At 38.1% G+C, this 12,442-nt stretch overlaps 1 protein-coding gene across 1 annotated transcript; it reads left to right on the top strand.

The window, feature by feature from the left end:
- The first annotated feature begins 5,017 nt into the window (after positions 1–5,017).
- On the top strand, positions 5,018–12,192 carry LOC114363595 (uncharacterized). Its single transcript, XM_028319365.1, has 2 exons — positions 5,018–5,215; positions 11,325–12,192. The coding sequence occupies exons 1-2, from the start codon at positions 5,167–5,169 to the stop codon at positions 11,678–11,680; spliced, it is 405 nt and encodes a 134-aa protein (XP_028175166.1). The 5' UTR covers positions 5,018–5,166; the 3' UTR covers positions 11,681–12,192.
- The last annotated feature ends 250 nt before the right edge of the window (positions 12,193–12,442 follow it).

Genomic DNA, 12,442 nt, shown 5'->3' with positions numbered 1-12,442 from the left:
CTATGTATACTCGGCAGGGTAGAAAACTCCGACACCGCGATGCAGGATTGTAGGCGAGCGAGGTGGAGTATGCCATAGCGAAGTCGTAACATCGTAAAAGCCATCTATTGGTACCGTTTGTAGTAGCGTATCGTAGATGTCGCCACAGGTGTCTTGGCCGCAGCGGGGGGAAATGAGACACAACGACGGACGGTTCCGTTGATATCTGTATTATTGATGTTTGATTATGCTATTATACAGTCATGCATGGTTGTTCAGTGTACACCACAGTTAAGTACATGGTTATGCTAGTGTGCCGTCGGTGTAGAGTGCCGACGGTGCAGGTTGAGTGAGGGTTCATGGGTCGCCCGGCAGTCAATGCCGACGGTGCAGCAGGATGTACGATCATGCTCGTAAAGTTGTAAAAGAGGAATAACATAAACGGAGAATATCTATTACACCTACGTTTTGCAGACGATATTGTGGTATTCTCATATTGCCCACAATTCGAAAAGATGCTACCATAGAGTATATTATATAATGATGCTATTAAGAATTATCTGAAGAATTATCTAAAAATAAACTAACTACAAAACTTAATATCCTTGAAAGTTCACACCCTAAACAAAAAATGCAAATTTAAAACAAAAAGCTGAGACATGATAGATACATGTTGTTATAGGGTGTCATAAAGGTGCCTTCACTGGCTCTGACAGTGGCATAAAGGGTCGCATCTGCCACTCTAGCGCGAAACGGCGTCCTGCACAAAAACTAGTCGTGCCAAGGCACGTCCCGGCCCCAAGACGGCGCCTGCACAGTCATCTGCTGCTGAGCTCTCCTCAGCGGCCGCGGCTCCTGCGCCATCTACATCAAAGGGCCGCGCTCGAAAAAAACGGGACAATGCTTCATTCATTTGCCTCCGCGCCTATCCATGTAGCTGCCCGCCCCTTGCCACCGCCATAACCGTAACGATGAGTCAGGAGGCCGTCCAGCATGATCCACCTCGCGACTTTATCTGGTCCATGCACTTGGCCAGTCAGCAGGTGGATCTAGCCCAACTGGGCATAATGGATGGCCTCCGTTTCAAGCCAAGCCAATCCTCGACGAAGCTTCTCGTCCTGTCTTGCTCGGACGTCGAGGAGAAGGCGGACAAACTGGCGACCCCTCTACGGGCGACGCCGGAGTTCAGTCGCGCGCGACGTGGTCAGCATCAGGCGGCCAATTAAGTCCGAGGACCTCCGCTTCATGGGTCATGATGACCACCGGGGCGTTGGAGGTCTCTGCAGCGATCGCGGCCAAGACAAACTGCCCACAACAATATCACAGTAGCGAAATACGAGTAAGAGTGCCAGCGCAAGCGGCAAAATAGATGGCAGTCGTCGGCTGCTGATAGGGTGGGACTCGGTGCAGGTAGCACTGTTCAAACCGAGGCCATCTAGATGGTCATCTGTTGGGGCACTGGCCATATTATGGCCTTCAAGTGTACCGCAGGCATCAACCGCAGAGGATTCTGTAGTCGCTGCGGAGAAGAGGGCCGTACGACCAAGGTGTGCCCGGCCGTAGACCCCCGTTGCCTTTTGTGCGTAGCGGCAGGAAAGGCATCGAAGCATATACTGGGGGCGAAAAACTGCCCTCAGCCGCCGCCCAAGGCTGGCTACGCCCATGCGCTGGAGACTCATAGAAATTTAATATTTAATCGCTTTTCTGTAACCTTTATAATTTGGTAGGCTTATAGAAGAATTCCTGATATTTTATTGCAGTTCGATAACTTTAAAGCTGAAATCTGGGGGCACGGCAGTGCCCCCGCCAAGTCGAGCGCGAAGCAAACACTGCCGTACCATCCTTTACTGGAACCATTTCGCCGCATTTTCAGGCCCCTATTTGAGAACCTCTGGATAAGACCAGAACGCAGAAATTTTCGTCATCTAGTAAGCTATAATCACATACTTAAAATCCAAAATTTCAAGTCTGTAGGTCATTTAGTTCCGAAGTTATGCGAAAGCAAAGTTTCGCATTTACGACACTCACTCACTCACTCACTCACTGATGATCATCAAAATAGAACTAGTACTTCCCATCAACTCAGAGAGCTGAAATTTGGCTACGGTAGGATAACGGAAGGGTAACCCAGCTGCCACCTTAAGAAGGGCACGTTGAGCCCTTTCGAGACCCAATATATGAGACTTGGCAGCACCACCCCATGCTGAGACACAGTATTCTAATAAAGAATGTCCTAGTGCACAATAAACTGCCCTTATAACACCTCGGCTAGCCACGTTTTTTAAAGTTTTGAAGACGTAAATAAGCTTACGTAGCCTTGAAGTAAGGGTGTCAATATGAGACTTAAAGGCAAGAGTTTGGTCTATTATGACTCCGAGGTATCTCATGGACTCCGTACGCTGTACCACTGGGCAGAGACACTGCGCTACTGGAGGTTGTGGGCTGCACCCATGGGCTGTAATTGAGAATACTTGCGAAGGAAGAAGGCTGGATCTGAACGCAAATGCTACATATTTCGTCTTAGTGACATTCAGTGTGAGTAGGTTGTGCCTCAGCCAATTATTTACCCCGTCAAATCCCATTTGAGCGTTATTAAAGGTGTCATCCCAGGAGTCTCCGCTGAAAAATAGGGCTGTGTCGTCAGCAAAAGTAAAGACACTACCCCCGTTGAGTTGATATTGGCATAGGTCATTAATATACACTAGAAACAGTGTAGGACCTAATATGCTGCCCTGCGGCACCCCATACGTGACACCAGCATCTCCACTAAACCAATCATCTATTTTCACTCTCTGAGTCCTATTATTTAAATAGTCCTCAAAAAATTTAAGGGGAATACCTCTTACCCCCACCTTTTCCAGCTTATTCAAGAGACGAGGAATCGAGACCGTGTCGAATGCTTTCGCAAGATCAAGGAATATCACCAGAGGCTTCCTATGATCATCAAGGGAAGTTACAATGGAATGAATAAGTTCGTGGACAGCATCATTTGTAGACCTTCCCTTTCGGAAGCCGTACTGAGAAGGAGATAAAAGGCTATTTGACTCCAGAAACTCAACAAGTCTCTTATTAACCAATCTTTCCAGGATCTTTGATAGAGTCGGTAAAATTGAGATGGGTCTATAATTATCGACACGGTCCCTCTCTCCGCTCTTGTATACTGGCTTAATAAGTCCCACCTTGAACACCGCAGGAAACACCCCGTTTGACATTGCTAAATTGCAGATATGAGTGATTGGAGTAACCAGGAAGTGAGCGTATCTTTTGACTATTTTACTAGAAATCAAATCAATTCCCACAGCACATTTCTCCCTCAGACCAATTATGATCTGCATAACCTCAGAGTCGTCTACAGGGGCCAGAACAAAGGAGCCTACAGGCGAAGGGATCGAGTTGATATCATCGTAATTAATGTTACACTATCGTTGTAAGTTGTTATTGCAACTCAGTGATTCAATAATATTTATGATGTTTTACACGTAATCCGTTAAGTTATTGTCTTTTAACCAGAAATTAACTGATAAGTTTGACAACTTTGATTTATGCAGAACAAGTATTTCTGAGAAAATGTACCCACTTATAAACTTACTGCAAAATACATAAGAGCAAAATGATGATAATGGCAATGTGATGTATTAGTATACTCGAGAATGGATTCTTTAACTTTGAAACTCAACCTCAACTCAATCAAATTAAACTCAAAAAACTCATTTTATTTTTGAAAGTAGGATTATAAAAAGCACTTTTACACGTCCCAGTACCTATAACATAGTGAACTTATTTTATGTATACCTAAAGAATAATCGTCATAAGTATCTATAAAAAAAAATATATCATTAGGGGCCTGATTTCGTTAAACGACTTCTTTAGGGCAATTCAAGTCTTTTTTATTTATTTATTTATTTAGTCTTATAAACTTTGCCCTACCACTCTGGGGCAACTTCTCGCGTTTGATAAGAAAGCGCAAGAAACTAATAAAGTAATAAGTAAACCGAATGTAGGTATTGGATTCTCTAGGAAATATTTCTTATCTGCTGTTATCACAGACATTGTTTTCAGAGAAACATAATGTCAATTGCAAGGGTCAAGAAATGAGACGTAGTTCTCAAGACAAAACATTGCAAAACACTATAAGGATTGGAAAACGTATATTGTGCCAAAAATAAAATATTATTAGGTTAGGTTGTAGGTTTAGTTTAGTTAATTGGGCCTTTTTCCCACCACACCGCAACACTTTTCGCCATGATAGATACCATTAAAACCAATCAATAAAGTTAATTAAAATTAGCACAATTTTAGACGATCATCATCATCCTTTCAGCCATAGGACATCCCCTGCTGAACATAGGTGGAGGTCCATTTGGGTAATTTGGGGCAGTCCAAAGAGAAATTTCCTAAGCTTTACAAGATATTATTAAGCTAGAATATAGACTTTATAATACAGACAGATAGAAATAAGTAAAAAAATAGGTTATGTCCAATAAATCCAAAATCTTTAGAATAGAAGAAGTTGGATAGGTGTACTCTATTTAACAATACACTGACAGAAATCAAAAACACAAAAAAAAAGTTAAAAAATATTCAGCAAAAGTTTATTGTAAATACCTATTCCTAATAAAAATATTTTAAAAAATTAACATAACATTAAAAAAAACTATCGATCGTTCACAAATGTGAAATTTTGTTTTGTTTACAATCGGGAATCTCCATCAACTAGGCAATCTCAACCGTCAACCTATGCCATAGCTCCATTGATGTAGATCCCTGAATCTAGTAGATTCTTGACTTGCTATTTGTATTTAAAACAAAACAACAACAAAATACTTTCTTCTAAATCTAAGGGCTGTTCTGCTGGCCAGTTCCAAGTGTCAACCCCAACCCAAATCCAGTAAGTAGGTTTGACTTTAATTGCTAAATCCAGCTTGAAAAACAAAAAAAAATAAAAAACTTAATTCTAAGGTCCGTTGTGCTGGCCAGTTTCCTGGTGCCAACCCTGAATCCAGTAGGTAAGTACTTGACTCGCTATATCCATCGGGAGTAGTTGAACCGTCCCGCAGTGAGTGCGGCCTAACATTTTTAATCCGGTTCCGAGCGCCCGCGCATCACTCGACAGCCCGCGCTCGCCGCCCGCGCCAGTGCCCCACGGATTGCAATTATAATTATTACAATTAATTAACTGGACTGAAAATGTACAAGTCAATCGTTATACTGTGTGCTTTGTACTGTGTTGTCATTGGTGAGTATATTTTTTTATTAATTTGTAGTTTAATATTTAGTACCCATATCTTAATTAAATTGTAATTTTGCCAAATAATTTTAAAAATAACCGACAAAAGCTTCACGGTATTATTATCTGATTACAAGAATTGTAACAACTTTTCCTCAAACGCCCTTCTTGGCACGGAAGCCAAAAAGTTCTTTCTAAGTTATAATAAGTCAAGGTACTTACTATAGGTACTTTTTCAGATCGTTTCTTTTATTCCATTTCACAAATTTCGAATGGGTGCTACAAAAGTTTAGATCTCTTATCCCCTATGCGATATAAGTATCTTAATTCTTAACGCATTTATTTCCAATGCCCGAACGGGTTATTTTAACCGATTATAATTTGCGATACTTATTAACTCTATGAATAATAATCGATCGCTATGAAACGACTTTAAGCATTTTTTTTGCAAATCGTGATTGAAGAAGCCATTAAACTGTAGCCATAACAAAGTGCCCGCTTCCTCAAGACAAAAAGCTCTGCGAATAACGCAATATTTTAAGTGTTAAAACAAAAACTTGTTGACACGATAATTAGCACTAATAACTATCGCGTTACAAGTAAGTCACGGAGGAGTCGTGAGCAGACGCTTCCCGCATCGTGCCTTGATAGAAATCTTTAGGTCCGCAATAAAAGCAGTACCTAAATAAATACTGCAACGCAAATGCATCTGCATTTCATATCGTGAAATCATCGGCTCACGTAAGAGTATGTTTATATCTTCTTGTAACAAAGTTCTTGGAAAAACTATTGTTACTCATATTTAAATGATCTTTTAGAGACTGGAATATTCACAATTAAACACATAAACATTCATTAGAAACGAATAAAATTACCTAGGTACTTCAAAACATGATACGCCTATATAGCATAGAGCTTTCATAAGTTTAAGTTTGATCTTGATACTTAATAATTTCCAAGCATTTGTTTAGGCCTATACCGCATAAAGTTTAACAACTCAATTCGTTGTTTCAAATATTTCATCTTTAAAAATATTCTATAGCTTATTAATAACAGTGAGTATCAATTTACTCACACTTAGTATTAAGCTATTAATCATAAAAACTTATTCAACTTATAAGTTTGTACCTAATCGGGAAACAATTAATCAATTTAGAATTAGTCATAGTTACGAACGTGCAGCTTTTTGCAAAGGTTGTATATTAGAGGTCTTCTATAATAAAAAATCTGTAGATATTGAAAGGAAAAGATTCGATGATATCATCATTTCTGGGAAAAGTAACATAACTAAAACTTACGGACCTTAAGATTCATTCTGATACGCGAGGCTGTACAAAAAGTTAATTGGCCTAACCACGGACCAGGTACGTTTCGGAGGAAATGCTTATGGAGTCACCATTACTGGTCAAATTGGTACGAATTGTTACTGAGTAATAGCGGAGCGTCAATGTGCAGCGTTCACAGCGATGTCTTTGGTAGAGAGGGTTCGTTTTAATGGAATTTTATAATAATGCAAAAACAAACACGATCGACCGGCAGGCTCGAGTTAGGTTATACACCACTGGACAGGACAATGACTTCCTCGACGTCCCTCTTTTTCTTAGTTCTAAAGAAAAAGAGAGAAAACATGATAAATGACATGAAGTTTACGATCTATAAACGGATGCTCGGTTTAGAATTTATTCACAGTCCACTGCTATGGTTAACCTTTTTTAAAGATGCATTAAGCAATATCTACATAATATGTATTTAATTAACCCAAAAGACACCAAAATTACAATTCACAGCTTAAAGCTCAAAATGAAAACTGTAGAAAATGGTAATTTGATATGTTTGCTAATTTGTATATTTTTCTTACATAGCCATTTTTTTTTACTAAGTTTTGTTGAAGACTTTTTCTAGTTTCAATATAATAACGTCTTTAAAATCTCGTATAATGAGCAGTTTTTATTCTTGATTGACAACATAATATCCATTGTTTTAATCTAGACTTTCTGTTGTTGACATTCATGAATTGAAAACTGCATTTGAATTGAATTATTACCTTACCAATGTGACTCTACGATAAGAGTTTTAATTCGCCTTAATGGAATCTAAAAAAAGCAAATGTTTCTCGTATAAAATAAAATGTAGTCTAGGTCACCCGAATACTATATTACTAATCGATTGACATCTCATTCTTCAAAATCGTAAGTGTAATTTCGATATTATTTATAATATTATAAACGAAAACTTCATAAGAGAAAATAAAAAACATTGTTTGCGCTATTAAAGATACCTAATTAACATAAATAAACATAATTTATAGTGCTTTCCTGTGGTGTTTTCATTTACCTATAATTATTAAATACACAACTAGTTAATTATAATTTTATCGCATATTTATTTACCAACACGCAAAAAACTTACATATTCCGATAGTTTCTCATTAATAAAATAGCTGATGCATTGCAGGAAAGTTCATACCAGCTCTTAAAAACAGGTGTCTAACGGAAGTTCCAAATGCAGAAAACACATTTTCTAGAATGTACCGCGTTACTAGATATTCCCATTTATGTAGATTGCAGACTAGTTTTAATTTACCTAGTGAAATAGTGTCCTACTTTCCAGGGAATTTAGTATTCACAGCAGACTGGTCTTGCCATCATTTTCGCGTAATCAGAGATCTAGACTCTAGCTCTGCTTGGTCAAATACCAGAAATTCTAGATAAACGTTGACTGAGAAAAATGGCAGGAAAGTTTCATCAGACGCGACAAAATATTTAAAAAGTGTGACTACTTAACCCAAACTTTTAAGAAAAACATGAAAATAACTATAGGTATGGTTTATCTCTCAATAAAACTGAAAAACCTATTTCATTAATATTCAAAAAGTTCCTTCTTATTTCATTAAAGATATAAAGAACTTGCTGTTTTAGAAAACGGCAACAACATCATAACAATCGCTAAACGCGACTCTACAAATTGGTAACTCTCTTAAAGCAATGAGGGTAGTTTAACACATAATTGGGGATAATAAACTGAAAACGACTGTGGTAGAGTTCGAGTAAACAAAGGTTTGCTTGCCATTGTTTAACTATAGTACTAACTAGTAGGGTAGTTTTTCCAGTATTTCAAAATCTTGTTATCTTCATAAGTACCTACCTGACCTGGCTTTTCTTTCATAAAGGTAGGTCAGGTACTTATGTAGATAAGAAGATTTTCTAACTACCTTTTTCATTGCGGTATAGTGTATTTAATTATTCTAAGTTCTATATGTGGTTATTCCACTGAAAATATTTTTATTAGCTCATTAACATAAGCCAATTTTCCGCAACTGATAACCCGGTTACGGAGATCATGTCCACTTAAACATAAGTCCATAACTGCGTACTTACACCCGCTATTTTTGGTCCATTGAACGTACTGATAGCATTGAGATAGTAATAAATTATTAGTCTTATTCGTTCAATGAAGAAATATTATCTACAATGCATGTACCTACTCAAAGTTAATATTATAATTATGCAGAAATGATAAGAAACTTCGTCAGGAAAACTTTATTGGAATCATTTTTTCCTTCTTTCTTTTAGAATTTAATGACCGCAAAAATGAAAATAATTAACATGGTTACATTGCTGTACTGGGCTGCCTTTTATGGTAATGAGGCTCAGGCAAATAAGTCTCTTGTTCAGGTGTATTTGTTTATTTTTTTCAAATATGTAGATTACAAATGACAATGATTAATTTCATAGCGGGTCCAATGACAGTTAAACTTTCCCCCGGGACAAACTTCACCTTCACTGGTTGGGTTTTTATTGGCAGTCAAGCTGTAGATCCTGGCTACACAGCTAGGAGTTGCAGCGGTGGGAAAGACCCACCTTTCAAATTGTAATTCCCACCTCGGGAATAGTCCCGTAATAGATGACAAAACTTTCTTAAAAGTAGTAAATTGGGTGAAATCTGGAAGTTACATGCGGGTTGAATTAATTGACATCGATTGTTACTTAATTGAAATCGAAACCGAAAGTTACTGTCTGCTATTTTAGTCTGATAGGTAAACGCTAACCAGATTTCACCTGCCCAATATGTCTAACATGTTATGTATATTATTTCATTTTCTAAAGTCGGGTAAACAGTCTAACTGCAGTCTCGCATCGATAATAAAATACCGTTTCGCCGACATTCGGTCATCAATCTAGGGCGACGATAAAATTAACGACCGACGGAGATGATGCCTCTAGCGCCCAATCCATTGTGGCACCTATTCGGTGTGCATGTGAGTTCAAAGTCAGTTGCAAGATGAGGTTCAGGTACAGTTAGCATTTTGACAAGCAAAAAGTTAGCCTTCAAGTGGATGGTGACCGTTAGGCGAAAGCGTTGTCCGTATGTGCTTTTGTTGGGTACGCAAATTTATTGTAAGTAAATATAAATACGTTGGTTCAATTCCTACAAAATGGTTGAATAAAAACACAAAAAGATTCGTTAGTATCATAATTATTTGCGAACAGCAAACAATCGCGAGAACGTTGACCTCACAATACTTATGTAGAGTCACGCGTAGACATATTAAAATGATCACAAAAACTATACCAATGTAAAGCCGACCCACAAGTAAGTAAACTCAAAAATATAAAGACTATATTCTTTGAAATAAATAGATCAAATCACGTAGGTAATCTACTTTAAATACCAATCTGTTTCATCATTATACGTATTAAAATTATCATACAAATTAAAATTAAAGAAAAACGTAAAGATGCATATCTCAATTTCGTATGCATTGTAAGTAATTACCTACTTGTCTAGATAAACTTTTATTAAGTTTTTACAGCCTTCGTCCACCTTCATTATCTTGTAAATTAATATCTTAATTACTTTTAAAAAAGCAATGACTCCAAGCTGTAATGTTCCTTATCTTCGACTGCACGTAATGTCAATCAGTATTATTTTGTAGACTTGCACGAAAATAAGATTAAGTTATTAAATGATAGATGTTAATCATCTAACATACTTAAAACAAAAACAAGTCTTTTAACAAACCAAACACCCGAGACATCAAGCGCGTGCTCAGGTGCAATTTTTTTTAATTTTCATCCGATACTTAACCGCCTTTAAACTCAGATCTAAGTATAACTTTTTGTAATAATACGGTAATATTTTATTAAAATCCGTTCAGGACCTAATCTAAACTTATTATGACATTTACAAAATGTTAGCAGGATAAGATAGTATTTATTCAATAGTGATGAAGGATGAAAACAAGCGGATCTTCGAATTAGCAGGTAGCTCACTTTGAATCCTAACTCGTTATGTCAATTATGTCATACATAGGTACAGACTATTATAATGAACTGTCTCTCCTCTTGGCACGCAATCACGGTAACCTGTACGACTAGCCGGGAGTATAACCATCCAGAATAAGTTTAACGACCTGACTAGGAAAACTTTACAGCCGACCGGGCCTATCCATTATCTAGGCATTAGCAAATTTATGATGCGTTTGCGCATGCACCATCCGCATGGAGCGAACGCCTCACTTATCTATACACGAGCCCGTTGTGACCTTAACACACTACACATAATGGTCAGATTGCAATGGAAACTTCTATCGGAGGGGTCGCCTTTTTCTGTCGCATAGATGAGAAAATTGCAAGCAACTATGCTGGTCTGGCGACGTAAGATAAACCGGCAATTAAATTAACTGGTCCCAGATAGGAGTTCAAATGCGATAATACTGGCTATTTTGAACTTCATACAGTTAATCTAATGGCCCTGACTCCATTATAGGAAAAGAATAAAGCTTGAAAGTAGGGAGATAAAAGAAAATAGTAGTCCTGTTATTACAGACAATTGCAATTAATAAATTGGCGCGACCTTTAGCCACTGACCTTTTTCTCTTCAACCAAGACGTCCACTGCTGTTAAAGGGCTCCCTTATGGATTTTCACAACGACCGGTCCTGAACTCCTGAGACCTTCATCTTAACTGACCACAATTACTTCAAACCACAATTCACACTAGACTTACGAGTCCAATAAGTCCAAATCCAAGATTTTAATTGTCTCATATGCAAACTATTCGTACAAAGTCATCTAATGTTCCCACTCCTAATATTCAATAATTTCTTTCTCTTACAGAAGCCCGACCGAAATGGCAGTTCCTTCCGCCAGTGCCAGGCTACGTGCCGGTCTACATCAGAGCTGGAGACACTCCTCTTGAAGAAATAAACCCTGATCTAGCTGAGGCCTTCCACGCTTTACCCGCTGGGCGTAGCGCCGGCAAACAGCTGGAGGCCTCCCCAGAGATCCCTGAGCAACCCCAAGGCGACCAACCAGCTCCAGAAGAACCCAGCAACGAAGACCCACAGCCAGAGAAATCCCAGGACATCCCAGAACCATCAGACATCATCGACCGTCGCCCATACGAGAAGAAAATCCTAGAGAAGAAAAAGAAGGCGACTGCAGATGTCCCAAAACCTGTTGAACGTAGATAGATCGTACCTTACTTGTAATGTTACTGTACTTATTGATAAGATAGTGTTAAGAGACGGTGTAGCCGCTTGATTCAGGCAAGGAGTTTGTTTGAGTGCTTTCTTGATCTTTTATGTACTTGTACAACCCGCGTATTTCTTAATGCGTCTTGAATATACTTGAATTTTACAGGGTATATAAAAAATCGACAGTTATATAAATTTTGACTTTCTACAAGTTAAATGTCTACGTATAGCAAAAATATGCATGTACAGAAATACTGCACTATTTTCTTAGACACCTTTATGTATATCAGTCGCGACCCATTCATAACTGCGCGAGTTATAGGTTCTTCTTCTTCCAAATAAGAAGTTATTGTACTGTACTAAGTGATTGACTCGGTACGTCAACGAGCTTGAATTAAGCGGCTAATCCGTCTCAGGGGTCTACTCTGCAAACTATGTCCGTATTTTCTTGTCTATTCATCCCTCTCACTCGTATTAAAATACTAGCACGTGCGAGTGTACCAGACAGATCCGAAAATACGTAAATCGTATTGCTAAGTAGATTTGGAGATAGTTCACAAATACTCAACGAAAGAGCTTGCCATTTCGCTTTACTACACAATACTCTTAGAGTTTTGAAGCTTATTTATTTAACAAAACTTTAAAGACCGTTTACGTAATATGTTTAAGTAAATAATTTATTTATAATAATGTGTGTGTATTTATTTGAACCCAACCTTAGATAATGCTAATAAATGATCTATTCACCTACATTCAAGG

The sequence above is a fragment of the Ostrinia furnacalis genome, unplaced genomic scaffold, assembly GCF_004193835.3.
Source record: "Ostrinia furnacalis isolate ACB-3 unplaced genomic scaffold, ASM419383v2 OfSCF7173, whole genome shotgun sequence".
In the NCBI taxonomy this organism is placed as follows: Eukaryota; Metazoa; Arthropoda; class Insecta; order Lepidoptera; family Crambidae; genus Ostrinia; species Ostrinia furnacalis.
This window is presented reverse-complemented; position numbering and strand designations above follow the sequence as displayed.

Excerpts from the sequence above, each read along its gene's own strand:
- LOC114363595 (XM_028319365.1), top strand. The coding sequence starts at position 5,167 with ATGTACAAGTCAATCGTTATACTGTGTGCTTTGTACTGTGTTGTCATT. Across the intron at positions 5,216-11,324 it reads TTTGTACTGTGTTGTCATTG|AAGCCCGACCGAAATGGCAG; the intron begins GTGAGTATATTT and ends TTTCTCTTACAG.